General features: G+C 40.6%; 2 protein-coding genes across 3 annotated transcripts; one reads left to right on the top strand and one right to left on the bottom strand.

Annotated features, from left to right (window-relative positions):
• Nucleotides 1–206: 206 nt before the first annotated feature.
• LOC138035400 (uncharacterized) lies at nucleotides 207–13436 on the top strand. 2 transcript variants are annotated; one of them, XM_068882122.1, is made up of 7 exons: nucleotides 207–411; nucleotides 1642–4562; nucleotides 5280–5586; nucleotides 5958–6524; nucleotides 7735–8337; nucleotides 9252–9968; nucleotides 11254–13436. In XM_068882122.1, the coding sequence occupies exons 2-7, from the start codon at nucleotides 1668–1670 to the stop codon at nucleotides 11337–11339; spliced, it is 5175 nt and encodes a 1724-aa protein (XP_068738223.1). In that variant the 5' UTR covers nucleotides 207–411; nucleotides 1642–1667; the 3' UTR covers nucleotides 11340–13436. The 2 variants fall into 2 exon arrangements, with proteins under 2 accessions (XP_068738223.1, XP_068738260.1); XM_068882159.1 differs by having other exon boundaries at nucleotides 207–624.
• On the bottom strand, nucleotides 12922–18920 carry LOC138035536 (universal stress protein Slr1101-like). Its single transcript, XM_068882212.1, has 4 exons — nucleotides 18762–18920; nucleotides 17834–17923; nucleotides 17114–17217; nucleotides 12922–14858 (listed from the first exon to the last, which is right to left on the bottom strand). The coding sequence occupies exons 1-4, from the start codon at nucleotides 18835–18837 to the stop codon at nucleotides 14655–14657; spliced, it is 474 nt and encodes a 157-aa protein (XP_068738313.1). The 5' UTR covers nucleotides 18838–18920; the 3' UTR covers nucleotides 12922–14654.
• Nucleotides 18921–19058: the final 138 nt, after the last annotated feature.

Raw genomic sequence — 19058 nt, 5'->3', positions numbered from 1 at the left:
AAAAAAATTCAGAGCAAAAAAATATATATTGACCTTTTTTCTGTGAAGGTATGATATAGAAAAATATAACAGCACTACCATTCGGAAAACAGAAGAACAGGTATTAAGCCATGGAAAAATTTTCCCCAGCCACCGTACCCTTAGGATTTGATTAAAGAGACTCCAACTTTGTAGTGTGAATTCTGGGAATTCAATGTAAATCGACCATGAAATTCTCAGAAATAGAAACATCAGCTGAATTTATCAAAGAAGGACGACAAACATCAATGAATTTAGCTATCCTTTGCGATCACAAAACATTTCAACTGAGGATCCCAGCTGCCTTTTCTACCGTATCACAAGCGTCACCTTCCTTTCTTCTTTACAGAGAAGATTAACGAAGATTACACTAGATTCCTGGCTGTAGTACTAGTAAGTCTGACGTTTGAAATGCGACCATATTTACGCATAAGTACTTAAAGGAGCACCCTCAAACATCTGTCGGAAGTTCATTACCTTTAAGCTTTCCTAAGATCCTTCGAAACCGTTGGACTTGGCACTTCAAGCGATACAATACGGCAATTTAATACCCGGCCGGGCGGATTTATGTCTAAAGGACACACAAGAAACTATGAAATGAATCAGGTATTGAACTGCGGAAATGAAATGAAGTGAAGCAATGACCCTCGCAGTTATGAACGCAATTTTAGCAATTGCGCGGAGAAGCCTCATTTCAAGCCGGACTTCAACGGGGTTTGAACCAGTGACATCACGATGCTGGTACGACGCTCTAACCAACTGAGCTGTGAAGCAACTGATGTTGGCAGCTGGTCATTTGTGGGTTCAAATGTTCCCGCGATGAATGAATCAACGATGAAATGATAAATGAAATGAATCCTATCTGCATGTCAATATATGAAATAAATCATATATTGACATGCAGATAGGATTCATTTCATATATCATTTCACTGTTGATTCATTCATCACGGGAACATTTGAACCCTTAAATGACCATCTCTCAGCATCAGTGGCTTCATCAGCTCAGTTGGTTAGGGCGTCGCACCGGCATCGCGAGGTCACGGGTCAAAACCCCGTTGAAGTCCCGAATTTTTCAGGCTTCTCCACGCAATTGCTGAAATTGCGTTCATAACTGCGAGGATCATAGCTTCACTTGACACAAGAAACTCTTGCTAAAGTGATACTTTGGTTGACACTCTAAAAGCATGGTCACTGAAATGCAAGTTGACAAGCGACGATTTCCTTGAGTGTCGTTTGATTGATACGACAACAGCCGTTCTGTCTTCACTGTGAGTTTTCTGTTGGGAATTGTCACGATTTAAATGAAACATGCAAAACAATCCTTTCCCTCGCTGCCCTCCATTTTGTTGAATGAACTCATAATTCGTAATTAATTAATGGCTAACCTCTAAAACTTTCTACCGTGGTTAAAACAAGGACATATCGACGGACATTTCTCTGTAAATTGTCATGAAGCACACAAAGTAGTATCGGTGTCTCACTACTTAGTTAGTGCCACTTACCCCCTCCCCTCCCCTTATCCCACTTACCCCCTCCACCCTCCCTGCACTGTCTTTCAGCTCCGTGCTGAAAGACAAGAAAACTAACTTAATGTTCCAATATCGCTTTTTTAATCCAACAGAGAACCTATCAAATCACACCCACAACATGGTGTCAGCGGTTGTCGAGGATGACGGCAACGGACGTCCATTAATTCATTATCTAAAAAAGAAGTCGGTCGCTAATCTTGACAAAATCATGGTAAAATCCATAACAACAGAAGTCACGAGGCGAGATGACAAAGACTACAAATGGAACGACTTTAAAGTGGATATTAGAGACGACTCTCAGAGCAGTATGTGTCCTTTGTATCGGGATCACGATCCAGTGAACTTCCTAACTGTGCACTTCAGTCCGTCAGCACCTTGCGAGGCAGTTCTAAAGTTCCTAAGGAACGGCATCACACTTAAATATAGAGATTCTCCACAAGAGTGTTACGTATTTTTTGGTCACAGTGCCAGTCAGCTCAGAGAAAGAACTTGTGTACTATACAATGAGAAGCAAGGAAGTGTTGAAGACATCTTAAAACACTACGGAGAGTTTGATAGGATTCCAGACATCGCAAAGAGAGCCGCTAGGATTGGACTCCTTTTTTCAACTGCTAAGGCAACTTGTGAAATTCCTGATGAAAAAATAAGTGTTGTGGAGGACATCGAGAGAGACAGATACAACTTTACAGACGGATGTGGCGCTATATCAACAGAATGCGCCAGGAAGGTGACGGAGGAATTGAATATTGGAACAGTGTACGAAGGTGTAAAGTTGCCTGAAATTCCATCTGTGTTCCAAATTCGGCTCAAAGGCTGCAAAGGAGTTCTTTGCCATAACCCAAGGTTGAAGGAAGGTCTGCAAATCCGTCCGTCGATGGAGAAGTTTAAGTGGAGCAGGAAGGGTCCCCATCCCCTTGGAATTGTCGACAGGGGATTTTCAAGACCAAACGAATTTGGTTCCCTAAACAAACAGTACATTATGCTGTTGTCAGCTCTTGGTGTTCCTGACAAGGTTTTCCTTCAAAAGCAAGAAGAATACTTTAAGGAACTTCTGGAGATCACAACAAATCATGAAATTGCAGTTAAGTACTTGTGCATCGCTGGGGAGTTCGAGCTGGCAGAGAAACTCTTAAAAACGGGATGTATGGACAACAAGATGAACAGGTCACTTAAACAATTTCGAAACCGAGTTCGAGAGCCTCAACAATCGAAACCAAATCCTTTGCAGAAGGTGAAAAAATCTGCTGCTAGAAAATTGAAGATTCCCATCGAAAAGTCAAGAAATGTTTATGGTGTGTGTGATCCCTGTGGGACAATAAAACCCCAAACCGTCTTTTTCCAACCAACTATTCGAGGACAACCGAAGATTTTGCATGACACACGAGTCATTGTTGCCAAGAATCCATGTTATCATCCAGGCGACATACGGATTCTTCACTGCATGGACACTCCAGACTGCCATCATTTAGTCGATTGCATTGTTTTTCCAACAGAAGGAAGAAGACCACATGCGGATGAAATAGCTGGAAGTGATCTTGACGGCGACAAATTCTTTGTTTGCTGGGATGAGGATCTTATCCCAGCTAAAGGAGAAGTCCCATGCCTGTATCCAGCTGCCAAACCAAAGAAACGAACTAATCATCTCTCGAGGGAAGACTTCCTGAAACACTTTGCAAGGTACAGCAACTCAACCGTGAGTAAGCTCGATGCTCTCTTTGATAGATGGGCCGATGCCGAAGGAATCAATTCGAAACAATGCAAGATGGTCGCCGCTCTTTTCGCGCGCGCAATTGACGCTGCCAAGACAGGCGAACGAGTGCAAATCCCAAGTAACATTTTGGTTGCACCTATGAAGGACGATAACAGCGACAAGTTCGTTTGGCAGAAACTCTTCCAAAGGGCGAAGATGTTTGAGATGGATCAAACCATGGAAAGTGCCTTGCATGAAAACGTCGAAGCGTTTGATGAAGACGACATTCTTGCCCTTATCCGAAATCAGGATTGTCGTCTAAGTGAATATCGACTTTTCCGGCTTGTCTACAAATGGTGCCAGCAATTAAACGAGGAAAGGGATATTACCCGTTACATTCCCTATATCGACTTCTCCAAGTTCAGTGAGGAGCAACTCAGGCTGCTACCAGCTGACATCCCGAACGCTGACCTGGAGCCTCTTCTTCAGCCTCTTTATCAATCACAAATTCTATTGAGGGACGACATTGATGCTTTCAAAGTGGATCGAGGCCATGAAAGGTGTTGGCGACTTGTTTACAGAACTGAGGGCGGAGAAATGTCCTGGAATGTTCTTTACAACGTCTTGACTTCTCCGTTAGAAAAGTTGCTTGTGTTTAGCTTTCAGCTTGGCGGAGTACAATGGACCATTTCTTTGGCTATGTCAGTTCCTTTAGGCTCAAGCGAGGTTCTGACTTTACAAGACGAAGCCCACTGTGCTCAAGCATTTGTTTCAGTTGATGTTCATTCGCGAGAGAGGCACATCTTAGATTTGAAGAGGGGTTACAGCTTTGCTCTGGAAGGACGACGGCTTGACATCTACACGGGAAAAAAACAGAATACCTTTATCTGCCTGAGAGAAGATGAAAACGATCGCGTGCCCATCATGAGTGTCGCTCTTGATCGATTCAAATCAACGCTACCCCGTGACTACCAAACTCGACTCAGAAGAGAACAGTTCCTGCAGATGGAAGTTTTCTGTGTGTATGATCGCTCCAATCCTGGGCAAAAGATTCAGAAAATTGTACTTGAAAAGTCCCTTTGGAGTTCAGGGGCAGATGAGGATGATTCCAGCCAGACTGTCACTGCAGCCGATACAAAAGAAGAATGTGTATTTGTCGGCCGTGATGGTGATTTTCCGAGTCTCCATTGCGATTCTGAAGCGCTTATCAGTGATTTGGAGAGACATTTACTCACTGTGCTTAAATTGTTAGAAGAAGGTCAGCTACAATGCAGTCATCTGGTGGAAATGCATGACCAAATGGTTTCCCTTAAGGACGATGAGGTAAGAAGCACCTTTAAGTGCACTGCTTGTTTGATTTGATCTTTTCATCCCATTACCAAGACATATACTGTGGATGAAGAGCTAGCCAGAACACTCGTCAGGGGCCAAAACGCTTTTCCTAAGATCCCTATTGTCAATAAGCATGATTTCCAGCCATTTTTGGGAGTGCGGTTAACATCCTACCCCAACGAACGGCTGGATCACAGGTCCACGTCGTTTGTCCGTGAAGTAGCACCCGTCGCAATTGTGTTGTATTCAGCCAACTGTACTTTGTACTTGGCAGGCAGGCAACTTTCTGATTGGTGGAAAATACAATTAGCTGGACCAGTGATCCAGCCAAGTTGTGCGCGGAGGAACGAGGGCGCACAAAACGGCTGGTCAATCGAGACCATATTGTCTACAGACAAGCTAATGCATGACCAACACCAATTGGACGCAAAGACACACCACCTTGAACTAAACCTACCGTCCATAATGAATTAATATTATTGGATCAAGTAATGAAAAGAATCATTACGAAGAAGAACGGAATCGAACGGAAACTAGCTCCTCCAGTTATTTAATCAAGTAAAGAACACATTGTGCCTTTTCGAACTTGCTTTTTGCCCTCAGGAATCAATTTGAAAGCCCTTCAAAAAAAGCCTTTTTTTGTGTGTTACTCCCCCTTTGTCATTTTACTCGAATGTCGTGAACGAGGTCTTATCATTACATCTTTAGGAGAAGCATCGGATAGCCTGCCATTTAGAGTCACTTCTTTGGAGGTCCAGCGCTTCTTTGAAGACATCCGAGCAGTACAGGAATTTGCTAATTTGCTTGTTAAGCGGTCTTCGAGAATTTAGCGTGGACGTTGTCCTTGGTGAAAGGGTACTTATCACTCTCGTTACTCGAGTGAAAAGATACTTGGACTCATTGTGGAAAAGAACCGTGAAGTTCACTGTGGATCAATTGTATGAGATTTTAGATGCCGTGCTTCTGGGAAATGATTACGTCACTGGTTGTCACATTGTTCACCTCGTTCGCCAGGGTGCGTTTCTCTCACCATTTTGTTTTTAGATTGTCTGTTGATTATGCTCAATCTGGTGTAGACGAGTTAGTGTAATTTTTGTAATACTGTAGTCATTTTGTTAGTTAGTAATTGTATCAAAATCGCTGTATGAAAAAAAGATTATCATTACGTATACGGCAGTCCAGTTTTTCGCCTGAAACCACCAAGTCACTCTCATAGACAAGTTTTCACAAGATACCACACTTCAACGGTTTAATTGTAGAGCATTCGAAATATAATTTAACAGGCATAGCGCTGTTTTCGTTTTTCTCTAAGTATGCCCCTATCACTTAACGATCAGTGCTTATTTTTTCAAAAATCCCTAGATTTTCTCCTTATATTGCTTCCAGGATATGTACCGCTGGAAGAGTTTACATCTCATTCAAATGCCTTGCCATACTTTCTTCACTGGATCTCGTTAACGACCCTGGAATCCCTAATGGAGGTCAAACAGGCCATCTTCTCATCTCATGCACCTCTTCGTCAGGAGCGCATGAAAGGCCAGGCTTTGTCGAGCGGAGAACAAGAATTAACCTTCACGATAATACTGACGGCTGGAAACCATACGTTTCGCCCTGCAGATGGTGTAGCACTGAGTCGATCGAATATTTCTGGGCGTAAGTACGTGGCTGAGGTAACAGCTATAGACGGAGTAATCTTGACAGTTGCTATAGTTTGGCCACTAGGGGCAGATGAGAATTCGAGGAAGGACATCGAAAGTGGTACATGGTGTCTTCACAAGTTTCCGAGCTTCGTTGGATACAAACGGATCGCTGCAGCATTAAAGACGATTGTTGAAACAAAGTCCTCCGGTCGAACTCTGTTTGACGTAGTTGTTGGAAGCTTTCAAATCGTTAACCCAGACAGTCAAGAAGCGATGCATGAGAAGGATTCCATTACCAACGAGATTCAAAGCAGTAAGTATAAACGAGATCAGACAAATCAATCAGTTGAGCAATTAACTAGTCGCTGAATATTAACGATGTTTGCTATTGCAGAGACTATTTGTTATTTTGTTTACACACCCTGTACAATCATGAGCGATCGTGAAACTCATGCTACAAAAGAACGTAAATGAGCGAAGAAACCCAGCCAGTGGGAGGTAGAGCAGTTGACTGTTTTTCATGTGATGCTGATGAGTTCGCTTGCGATCAGTTCCTACTTCCTACTTGAAACGTCAAGTTAAAGTGGTACTATAATAAAAAAAATCACTTCCTTTTTTTTCTTCAGTTTGAATGTGTTTGCTTAACACCTGCCTGACAAAATTTTGAGCTTTGATTTTATCCAAAGACTGTTTACTTTGAGTGTAAGGTTTGAATTTCACGGTCCGCCACTACTCACATTTAAAACTGACCGACTGGATCTCAGAGCGTTGGATCTAGGGAAAAGTGACGTCATTCACTCGATATCTTAAAATTTCAGTTTATTAGGTATGCAAAACACAGGTTTAAAAATCTCAAAGCCCTAAACTCCCGTTTGGCGTATTAGTAGACCTTATTCATAAATGGCGGCCAATTTATAATTCTCTTGTCGAAGTGCAAATTAGCTTACCAAGCCTCGATACCATACAGTGAATTGAAAAGAATTCTCTAAACTGAGACTTGGTAGGCTAATTTGCACGTGGACAAAAGAATTATAAATGTGACCGCCATTTATGAATAAGGTCCATTCAGTCGCGTACAAACGCATTGCATTCTTAAATTGGTGAGTCTTTGACGTCATTTTCTCGTCCATCTCATCCAGCTCTATCAAGATTTTAAAGTTAGTAATGGCGGACAATTAAATAGGAAAACTCTAGTTAACATAAACAAGGGTCTTTTTCAAACTAAGGCTTAAAACGTGGGTCAATTAGTGTTAAGTTAACATAGTTATGAAATTCTAAGAAAAAAAAGATTTAATTATTTGATCATAGCACCACTTTTACACCACCCCCCACCCACCCCCCTCCCCCCACCAACCAAATACCTCAATTTCCGCGCCGAATAAGAAACTTTTTGAGCACTTATTACCGATGGGTTGAAGCACCAAGCAATCGACACAGCTCCAAATAGTAGTGAAGGAAGACTCGAACTCGGGAAATTCTTTCAAGACCAAATTAAATTTCGATTTTTTATTTTTCTTACTCAGCTTCGACTCTGGCAAATGAATTAAAATCGGACGAAGAGAAACCCGTTGTGTCCAACCCTTCAAACGAGCCTTGGCATTCAGGAAACGAAAGCCAAAAAGCGGCGGTTCAAGATGCCACTTGCAGCGATTCTCCCGTGAGTCTAATACAGGGACCACCTGGCTCCGGTAAGACTGTCACCTGCGCAGAAATTGTGCGTCGTTGGCTACTAAGCAGTGAAGACCCAGTTCTTTTGGTGGCAGAGACAAACGAAGGAGTGGACAATCTAATGAAGAAGCTTCTAAAACACGGCATCCAGCAAGAGAGGATGGTGCGTTTTGGAAGCTCAGGGTGGAAAGTAGCCAAAGAACTGGAGTCTCTAACCTTTGAGCACAAGTATCGTCAACGAGTTTCTGACAAAAAGGAACGAAATAGAATCGACAGAAAGAAGGCGAAAAGAATTCTGGAGAGTTACAAAGTCGTCTGCACCACTTGCATCAGTGCAGGGTCCGCCCTACTTGGCGAGCTCGAGTTCAAACGAGTGTTGGTTGATGAAGCCTCACAAGCTACTGAGCCAACGATTCTTGTATCTCTGGCACGTGGTTGTCAGAAGCTTGTATTAGTGGGTAAGGAAAGTTTAAAATAATCGAAGAGAAAACTGAAATGAACATGGATATCATATCTATTTCACAAAGTTCAGTATACAGGAGCCTGTTCCAGGCTCTCAGATAGTGGAGGCGAGGGAACCAGACCCCGCTCGATTTCTTTTGCTCGTTCTTGTTCCCTTGCCTCCACTATCTGAGAGCCTGGAACAGGCTAAGTATACAGTGGCGGATCGAGACCCAGATATTGGGTTGATATTGGGGTGCCCGATGAGCCTTCTGTACGCAAACGGAGCCCCGGTCCCCGGCTGAGTGCCGGATGAACGTAACTAGGTTTTCCAGTGACTAGCTTGTACATTTATCTAAAAGTATACTTAGCTTCTCATCAAAATCAGTACTATAAAACTGTTGAAAAAGCAACTTTCGATTCCCGGATTACTTCGTTGTTTTAATTCCTTTCTAAGACTCTGCTCCGACAGGTTTTCTGCAGGTACTTGGGTTTCCCCTCTGAGGTGTCTTGGTTGAATTTTGTATTGCAATACAAGGCCCTCGTTGACCATTTTTATTTTCGTTTCCTCCTTTTCGTGCTACGAGTATAATATTCGAAATTTAGTCGGACCAGTTGACCGGAAGCCTATCGACGTTTACAACTCACTCAATGACTAATTTAATTTAGGCACCCATTTTAAATAGCCTCGATAAACAGTATTTATACGCTAAGGGTTTACAAACTTTTTGTAAGTCCGTGTCGTTAGTCGAGTAGGAATTGGAGCTCACGAGACAACCGAGGCAATACGGTGATGCTGCCTTTGTTTTTTAACTTGAAGAATTACCAATCTGTCGGCGATTAAGTAATTAAATAATAATTAAAACCTTTGACCGGCTGCAAATCATGAGACACAAAGAAAGGTAAACTGTGCACTTTACTTTCGTTGAAGGTGACGACCAGCAATTGCCTCCCATGGTGCTGTGCGAGCTTGCTAAGGGTCCTAACCTGTTGTCAACATCCATGTTCTCTCGTTTACGTCAAGTAGGATTTCCAGTACTCATGCTTGACACCCAGTACAGAATGCATCCCTCCATTGCCTTGTTTCCCTCGCGCCAATTTTACCATGGTAAACTAAGAACTGGTGTGTCAGAAAAAGATAGAAAAGCCCCGGACGGTTTCAGCTGGCCAAATAAAAACATTCCTGTGGCGTTTCTCGCCACGCCGAATTCAGCAGAAGAGATGACCAAGGTGTCGTCAAAGCAGAACTCTTTCGAAGCAAAACAAGTTTGTAAAATCGTTCTAGATCTACTACAAGCAAAAGACGTAACTGATGAAGACATTGGAATTGTAACCCCCTACAGAGCTCAGCTCAAACTTATCTCGGAGGCAAGACAGCTTCAAAACGTCTCCATCAGAACGGTGGATGGGTTCCAGGGCCAGGAACGCGACGTCATCGTCTTTTCAGCCGTGCGGTGCAACGAGCACGGGTTTGTTGGTTTCCTGGACGACGAGAAGCGAATGAATGTTCTCTTGACGCGCGCGCGCAGAGGACTGATCGTCATTGGCAACAAGCAGACACTTGGAAAATGCGATTTGTGGAAGAAATGGATAGATTGGGTCGAGGAGAATAAACTGTCACGTGAAGTGTCAGCAGACGACGCAACAGGTACGTACCTGAATTTTGATTTCAAATTTTACAGCATAAAGGGAAGATGTTGAGAGTTCTGAACGTTACTTATGCAGTAACGAAAGGAAAGCCTGTGAAATTCAGGTTTGAACAGGATTCGAACCCATGACTACTGTGCTCGACCAATCGAGACACTAAACCAACTGGTGAACTGTCTCTTTATAGAGGGAAGGACTAGGATGATAAAAGTTATGTGAAACGGCAAACATCACTCTTCGTATTGCGGGGTAAAAGAAAAGAAGCACTCTCTGACATATTAAAGGGGTACTGGTGTCATGGATTGTTAGTAAAAATTTGGAATGCAAAGGAGACCTGTTACTGATGGCAAACGAAATGATTTATGGCCAAATCTTCTTCAAAACGGCTATTTTTGGTTACGGGTGGCCAAGATTAAAATGAATGCCAACTTGAAAACGTCACGTCGCTCCGACGTTTTCCGGTTCTTACCTTGCATCTTAGAAGAACTCCGTAATAACTTAGTCCGACGTATCATTCATGAACACAGCTCTTTAATCTCTTACCATCATAAGGGCGACTCCTGCCAAGAGCATTTGGATTTTTCCCAGAGTAGTATTTCGGAATCATCATTGAAGTCTCTCATTCAAAATCCTCAATGATGATTCCGAATAGTGGGAAAAATCCAAATGCTCTTAGCAGGAGTAGAAATTATGACGGTTAGAGATTAAAGAGCCCTGGTCGGGGACGTTGTGTTGTGTTCTTGGCCAAGACACTTTACTCTCACAGTGCCTCTCTCCACCCAGGTGTATAAATGTGTACCAGCGAATTTACTGCTGGGGGTAACCCTGCGATGGACTCGCATCACATCCAGGGGGGAGTAGAAATACTCCTAGTCTCTTCATGCAATTGAAACCGGGATAAGCTCCGGCCTGATGGGTCACTTGGCTCGTACGCAGACTTTACCTTTTACTTTGTCATTCAAAATCCTCAAGTTGAAAAGTCATAGTCCTGTTCGATTTCGAGTAAACCATTTTACAGTTGTGGCTTAGTTACCTGGCCTTTCAATGAAAGTGAGGCTGGAGTTGACCTTGCTTTGATAAGAAACTTCACTCTATCAAAGCAAAGTCAACTCCAGCCTCACTTACATTCAAAGACCAGGTAACTAAGCACAACTGTAAAATGGTCTATCCCACTATTTCACAACACTAGCTATCGTGTTATATGGTTTTGAATTATGAAATGATTGTACAAATATGAAAAAAATGAACAAAATGTGAAGCAAATTTACCCTCTCTTCAATCTCCAGAAACACAGAATCAAGCACCAAGAGGGAGAAGCAGAGGTCGTGGGTCTCCACGAAGACCACTGGGACGAGGCCGGTGGCAAAGATGAACATTTACAAGTACAGCTCTCCATGCTGGGACAGTTCCGTCCTTGATGATGCGATGGTGATAGGACCTTGGTGGCTGGACTCTGTGTGATCAAGCCTTCAGTCTCAGCTTTTAACCCCTGTTCCCCTGAGCCACTGATTTGTCTTCATTTTATCAACGCCTGCCTCACGAAATGCGTTGCCTTAATTGTTCTCCCAGGGTTGCTGCAGTTGTTGGTGGCAAAAATTTTGAGCTCTCTCTCAAAAGTTTAAAGAAGCTGGTTCTCTTTTCGTGGTCTTTGGGCAGAATTTCTGTGCAGCCAAACTCATCTCAGCTTTCTCCTGGTGTTCAGAAATTTCCTGTAGAAAACCTTTTAATCTCTTTCAAGGGTGTGTTTTTTCGGCGAATCCAAAAACGGATTTTTGATCCGAGATTTGCCAGATTTTGCGGCCGAGAGAGGCGCAAATTCCGAAATTCGGTCGGTAATCTTGGTATCCTTTCGTGAATGCGTTAATTATCGCGGTCTCTTGAGAAATTTCTCCAACGTTTTAGCGTATAATTTAACAATATTAAACAAACCAGTTTGACGGACAAAGCCGCCTGAAGTTGTGGAAAAATCTGAACTCGAATTGAACAAGCCACTTTATATTTTAGGGCCGCTGGTTTTAACTGATGAATTTGGGATCCTTTGATAATGTAACAGCGTACATCGCAAATCCGTAAATCTGGATTTGGATTATTTGGATTTTCAAATCTAGCAGATCTTGACAATCTTTACTCAAAACGGATTCAGCAGATCAGGCATCCGGATTTGGATTTACCAAAAGTAACGTGTTAAGATAGAAAATCCGTTTTTGGATTCACCGAAAGGAACACACGTGAAGTATGCATTTCATCCAATGGTAGTAGTATTATCTGCCAATTAAACCTGTGTCAAGCCGTGTCCTCCTGAAGTTCTGGGAATATATAGCCTGTCAACATAACCTTTCCAGTGGAGCGTCATTTACCACTTTACAAGTCTCCGCGTCTAGAGTGTCTATACGTTTTATGTGTTAACAGCATTAATACATTTATTGCCTCCATTTAGTTTGCTTTCTAGCAATAAAGTGGTTTTCAATTGAGTGTCGTTACTTCACTCAGTGATTGGTTCAAAGTTCTCGCACCACTTTTTCAACCAATTAGAAGTGAAACCAAAACCAATCGTGGCTCGGGCGTGCACATTTTCCCGGCTACGAGTAATTACTTCGAGTTTTGATTGGTTTACTGGAATGTGTCCGACCTTTTATACTGGCCAAAGTAATTACTTCGGTTTTGGTTTTACGACACTCAATTGAAAACTGCTCTATTAGGTACTCGCCTATAGAGCGTTTTCACATGACGTCACGGTGGCCATATCAGGTGTTCCAAAACAAAGAAATGGCGGTCATGATGGTGTACCAAACTACATACATTTCCAACCTCCTTAAACTTAAATAACCCGAAAGACCAAAAAATTGAAGTTAATTTCTCACAAAGAAAAGAAACGCTCCAGAGGTTAAAGATGTTTCCACATAATATGAATTGATAATGATGTAAACGAGTACTTCAACAAAACTACTTCCCACTGAACTGAAACAATTTATTTTCCTTCAATTAAAATGTGAATATTACTTGCGCATTGTGAAAAGACTTGTTTACACTACTTTGAAAAAAAAAAGAGTTAGTTCCAAATGCATGTAATATTCGTGATCATTATAAATAAATTAATCTTATCAAGACAGTTTTCAGTAGTGTTATCATTTAAGAAACGGACCAGGTAAGAACGATAGCAACAACGGCAACGAACATGTTGGAATTCAATTGGCATGCAAAAAGGTGATAACTTTTCTATTGTCTGTACTTACTTCTGATTGGCTTAAACAGCAAAAGTTAACAAAACTTCATAAAAGCAGTATTATATTCATCCTTACTTTCCAACCATCTGGTCTCAGTTTAAATGAATTCCACAGAAATCGTATGTGGGGAACATGTAAAATTGTAAACGTTTCTTGGCTTTTGTTTTCAACTCTTGTGATTGGTCAAAATCTTTTAACACAAAAAAACACGCTTTCAAAGTGGGCTGTAAATGAATTTTATTGCGTTAACGGCTTTCCTGTAGGTTTATGCATTCTCTGTGTAAAAATGATAACATTCCTATGTGGGGAAAGCCCCGTTGCCGCATAACAAAGGAAATTGCTATCCACCTTACATGTCCCGGTGGGGGGGGGGGGAGGGGGGGAAATGCTCGTCGGAAATTTTGAATTTAACCCCTAAAGGAGACCATCTGGGCGTGGCTCACCTTAATCCTTAAAAGCTGCTGACCAGCAAATAATAATGTATTTAGAAAGCCCACAGAATAACTTTTCAGGCTCCAAAAAATAAAGGCATTCCAAGACCAATAAAAATGCAACTGTTTTCTTTTGATTTGTTAAAAGCCCTGGTTTTCAGAATTTCTGGGCATTGGATTCATATATATTTTTTTTATCTTCATGACCAAGTGAAATTTATATCACTAAAATTAATGCATTGGTGTTTTGAGATTTGTAAGCACAACGATGATACTGAGGTTTATATTTAAAGGGGCTAGGTCACGCTATTTTAGTTAATTTTGTTCAATTTTGTTAATTATGAGCACTAAACGTCAAATTGGCAGAGCAAGAGTCTTTCATTTGCAAAATTACAGCCACATAACAACTGAGAATGATTTTCCAGCTGTGTAAATGACATTTTGATATAGACTAATATAAATTTGAAAAAAGGTGGGCTGACGTTTTTCAAATTTACCCAAATTCAATCCATTTCTAATCAATCCTCTCCAGTTTTGTCCATCCATGTCCCTTCTTGGCTTCCCTGTGTTTTGTTAGTCGAGTTCTTCTATAGGTTTGAACAGTTATTTTGATATTTAAGTTAATTCTATTAAAGACCACTTGATCAGTGTTGAAATTGCCTAAAATTGCATGGCTTAGCCCCTTTAAGACAATGATTTAAACAGGATGAAGATGAATGTGATGATGTAGCCTGTATGGCTGGCGGTATTGTTGGCATGAGAGGCAAATTAACGAGCGACGAAGCCATGAAGAGAATGGAGAGGGGCGCTGCACAGTGCAGGTTTAGCTATTTTTTGAGCTGTCATTATAGGCAAAGCCATAGGGGAGGTGGGTAGGGTTCCACTTGCCACCACTCTGTTTCACTAGCAGCTTCATCACTTCTTTTTACTACAAAAAAGCATCCGCAGCTACACAGGCTGAGCATGCAGTCCTAAAGTTGAAATTCTTTGTCTACAAAGTCAATATCCTCGGTTTAGCAGTGGTACCTTCAACTAATTTTCAACAGGTGGAACTATACAAACAGGACAGCAGGTATGGTGCACAATGTAATCACTAACACTTCCAAGAATAGTGCGTCTTGTTTTGCTAAGTCCACGGGATCCAGTAACAATTAGTTCAACTTTTTCTTTTTCAGCTTCCTTACATATCACATTACCAGCAGGTTTGCCCACAACTAGGATCATTTCATAATGCATCTGTGAAACCAAGGGAAAAAGGACTATTATGAAGAAACTGTGTCTATACTAAGTGTGTCTAATGACACACTTTACAAACCGACTGCTACGCAGCCTACACTGGGTACAACTTGAAGTACATAAGGAATTCTCAATTATTTTCATCTTGAGTCCCTGTGACTGGGAAAGGATAATTCTACCCCGCATTTGCATACAATCAGAGGTCACGTGAGATACTCTGGCTACAGGCACAGACAGAACATTGAACCAATGAAGGTTTAGTGACAGTTCTAGACTAAAATTTGTGTGACGCCAGACGATTTTACTCCACGATGGGGGGCCCTTTGGGTGTGAAAGGGTTAATTTGTATACTTTTATATAATTTTATATACTTGTCTGAATGAAAGTTGCAAAGATCATCTCAGTTAGTCGAGAGACAACTAAGCTCGATTTTTTGGGCTTCCTTTCCAATGGCTTAAATTGCTCATGAAACTAGTTTGCAACTTTCATTTGCAAGTTCAATAGTTCAGCTATCTGTTGAAAACTAGTAATATACCTTCTAGATACAAACTTGTATGTTGAAAGGAGATTACATGTAATAGGCTGCAAGCCTAGATTGGTGCACTTTGGCTGCAGATTTCTTTTTCATTAAATGAGAACACTTGCTTGCCCAACAACTGATGAAATTACAGTTGGACCTCGATTATCCGGATTTCTCAATTATTATCCGGACTTTTTCTTTCGTCGCAATTTTATCACATGTGAATATTTCTTAGTCATGACCTAGATCCATAGCCATATTCTTTTAAAAACTACAGCATTGAAAAGTGAAGTAAAGGTGAGTTTGTTTCGCTTTCAAAAAGCAAAATAACGCATGCAGCGCTCACACGCATCATAACTAATGAAGAACTTTCGAATGAGTTCTGATTGGCTTAGAGTTGCTTTGTTGCTAAGTGAAATTTCACGCTTTATTGGCTCGTTCCGGCGAAGAAGCTACACCACGTCATGAATGTTTATTCACGATCATCATGTCCCAACAAAACACAAGAATCCGTTCTTTCAATAAAAGATAAACAGTCTATAATTTTGCGATTAGAGAAAGGAGAAAAATGAACCAATTTGTCAGCTGAATATGGCGTTAGTACACGGCAGATATCTGATAAGAACAAGGGAAAGATCATGGAGTTTGCCGACACGTGTACAGGTATTCACAACAGACAGTGAAAATGTAGACCATATTGCTTTCCAAACGATTTGTAAATCTTTCGTTTCACGATTAAATGTCGCTTTCTTAATTTAATAAGTTTTTGGTGTTCATTAATATTCATATTCTTGATTATCCGAACCCTCAATTATCCAGACTATTTCGTCTAGTCCCAATTTAATAATTGAGGTTCGACTATAAAGTACATATAAATTCTCAATCTTATATGACGCAAGTTACAGGCTCGACACATTATACATTAATAGCAATCACACAAATCACATCTATTAATAGAATAAACCTTAGACTGTAAATAAATGATGAATTACTCATTATTACAGTAATAGAACCGTGGTAAAGTTAATATCAACTACAATCCCGATCAAGAATAGTTGTCGCCTCCAACGGTGGTGTTAAAGGTTTCACCATCGTGTCAAAAAATGACAAAAATTTCCGTCAAGTAGAGTTAATTCCCCTCCCTCCCCTGTACAATGTTGTTATAAAGCTGGAATTCAAAATTGTTGTCAGCAAGAGCACCAGATATCAACACTGTATGGGAAAGGGGTGTGGGAGGGCAGAGAATATAGCAACGAGTGCTTGGAAAATAGTCACTATTTTTCCACAAAGCGACAACAATCTTGACCAGGATTGTAGCTGCAAAAACCAATTGAGGTCAGGCCACTGAGCAACTTCGCCAGGCATTCACCCTTGAACTATTTAAAGACCGTAGGGTTTAAGGATTAGTTTTGATTCTCACTGGTTAAATGACATTTTAAAGCCAATTGACGAGGGTTGCAAACATAATGCGCACTAATAATAATAATAATAATAATAATAATAATAATAATTATTATTATTATTATTATTGGTAGTATTACTAGTAGTAGTAGTAGTAACTTAACTCCCACACTCAATTGAAAACTGTTTTTCTCAAAACAATTTCTCAAAACTCAGACACCCTTTTCTGGCATTCCCCAACCAAAAACAATCAAGGAGTCTAAAAATCTGATGATCCACATCACTTAAAAAACTTATTTTAACTGTCAAATGATTATCCGCAGTTTATTAATACCTTCTTTTCCTTGCATCGTTGCTCATATTTCCTCATCATCTCTGTGGCTTGTCCTCTCAAATCACTGACCATTTCACTCCACTCCTCATAGTAGGCAAACACAACTGGCAAAATAAGATGGCAATCTTTTGCAACGTATGGAATATTAATTTTTGATTAACTCTCTAAATGGTATCAAATTTTAAATTACTTGGAGAGGGCCAAAGATTTCCATGAACATAGGGTCCAAGCACTTTTTAATGAATAAATCCACATATTTTCCTGATTATGGAAAGCAAATAACGTATAAATTTAGGAAGCTGACAAAGTTTTAATCATGCACAATAATTTATTTACATACAGTAACATATTGCTGCAGGTGGAGTTAAAGACTTTGGTCATTTTTCACCCATTTTCATTCATTTTTTCCCTAAGATCTTTTTTATCTGAAGACATTATGCAAAGTTTAGTTGCTTGAATTTGGATATGATTGCTTAAAATAACCAAGAATATACAGTACAAAAAATGGTCATCCAAAAAGCTGCTCAATTTAACAAAAAAAATCAATATGAATACAGTAGTACTATAGGCCTAGGGAATCTTTCAATAATCGTTTACAATTTCTCTGCTAGTCATAAGCATTTCCTATTTTCTAAGCTCCCAGAAGCCAGAACTAAAATAATTAATACTGAAAGTTAACGTAGCTCTGAAACTAAGCAAACTTGAACCAGTGAAACTCACAAGGGCCAGATGAATACGGAAGGGGAGGAATTTCAAATGCATGAAGCACAATCACAGAGTCCTCCTTGTTATAAAGATTGGTCAAATACCCTGAAAGGAAAAAAAGACATAACCGTGCATCTTGAGATCGACAAAGGCAACGTCATCAACATCAATTTTTTCCTGGTGTTCTTTATTAATTAAACAGTTAACATTTTTCAACATATAATTTCATAAGTTACGTTTGCATCAAAACGAGATCATTTCTAACATTGCTTGGGCTCCAATTAAAGGCCATACTTGAGAACGAAATGCAACGTAAAATCAAGATTCTATGATAAAAATCTGATTATGTAATAATTATTGCGTAGGTATTCGAATTCCCAACTTCAAAACAAAGGCTTGTTTTGTTCCAGTGGTTGGCAAATTTGAATAACTAAATGGCTTTTTTAAAGACATATCTTCCCGATATGCACCCGGGAGAGAGGGGGTGTCCCAGAACAGATGGAACAACGCGCAATTTCAACCCCAGGGCAATGTCACGAAAACTCCGGGTACGGGTCACCGTACGGCGAAGAAGCTTCCCTCTCATTTACCGAGAATTGGCATACAGTGCTATACTATGTTTTAATAGTTTACAATCTTTAGTTTACAAGAATTCGAGAACAGGAAGAGGGTTGTATACCACCAAACGTTTGTTCCACACAAAATCAGAGTCTAATTAGTAAATGAACAATTTTTCCCAATTGGATAGATTAAGCCATTTCGTCATCTGAAAAGCAGTTTTACGAACGTAAATGGAGTTTGTTGAATTAAATAAGCTCACACGTAATATTACAAAATGATAAAACAATAAGCCGACAAAGATACAGCAGCAATGGAGAACATTATTTGAGTTTAATTTTGCACTCGATTCATTACGAAATATTTTCTAAATATTCCAACTTACATTCGAACGCACGATCGCCATGTTCGCTTCCATCGACTGCAATGAGTACTTTTCTATTGCCTTTACCTTCCGCCATTTAACACAAATTTTAACGCGAACTGAAAAACTGCACGACTGCACCAGTACCTGTTAGAGCCTGCTGTATGAAAGACAAGCGGCACAGTGGGGGTATCTTGCGAGATACGTGCAAGAAACCACGCACTGCCGCCCACGCAGTTGTGAAGTCACGCAATCCTCTACTCGTCATCATATTTCTCACTCAGTAACGCTCTTTGTTTTCATGGGGACACTGATTAA

The sequence above is a fragment of the Montipora capricornis genome, chromosome 1 (genome assembly GCF_036669925.1).
Source record: "Montipora capricornis isolate CH-2021 chromosome 1, ASM3666992v2, whole genome shotgun sequence".
In the NCBI taxonomy this organism is placed as follows: Eukaryota; Metazoa; Cnidaria; class Anthozoa; order Scleractinia; family Acroporidae; genus Montipora; species Montipora capricornis.
This window is presented reverse-complemented; position numbering and strand designations above follow the sequence as displayed.

Bases quoted from the DNA above. Each gene is read 5' to 3' on its own strand.
- LOC138035400 (XM_068882122.1), top strand. From the start codon at position 1,668: ATGGTGTCAGCGGTTGTCGAGGATGACGGCAACGGACGTCCATTAATT. The intron at 5,587-5,957 runs GTGCGTTTCTCT...TATTGCTTCCAG, and splicing joins TGTTCACCTCGTTCGCCAGG to GATATGTACCGCTGGAAGAG. The intron at 6,525-7,734 runs GTAAGTATAAAC...TTTCTTACTCAG, and splicing joins TACCAACGAGATTCAAAGCA to CTTCGACTCTGGCAAATGAA.
- LOC138035536 (XM_068882212.1), bottom strand. From the start codon at position 18,837: ATGGCGGAAGGTAAAGGCAATAGAAAAGTACTCATTGCAGTCGATGGA. The intron at 17,924-18,761 runs GTAAGTTGGAAT...TTTTCCTTTCAG, and splicing joins TGGCGATCGTGCGTTCGAAT to GGTATTTGACCAATCTTTAT. The intron at 17,218-17,833 runs GTGAGTTTCACT...TTATTTTGCCAG, and splicing joins TCCGTATTCATCTGGCCCTT to TTGTGTTTGCCTACTATGAG.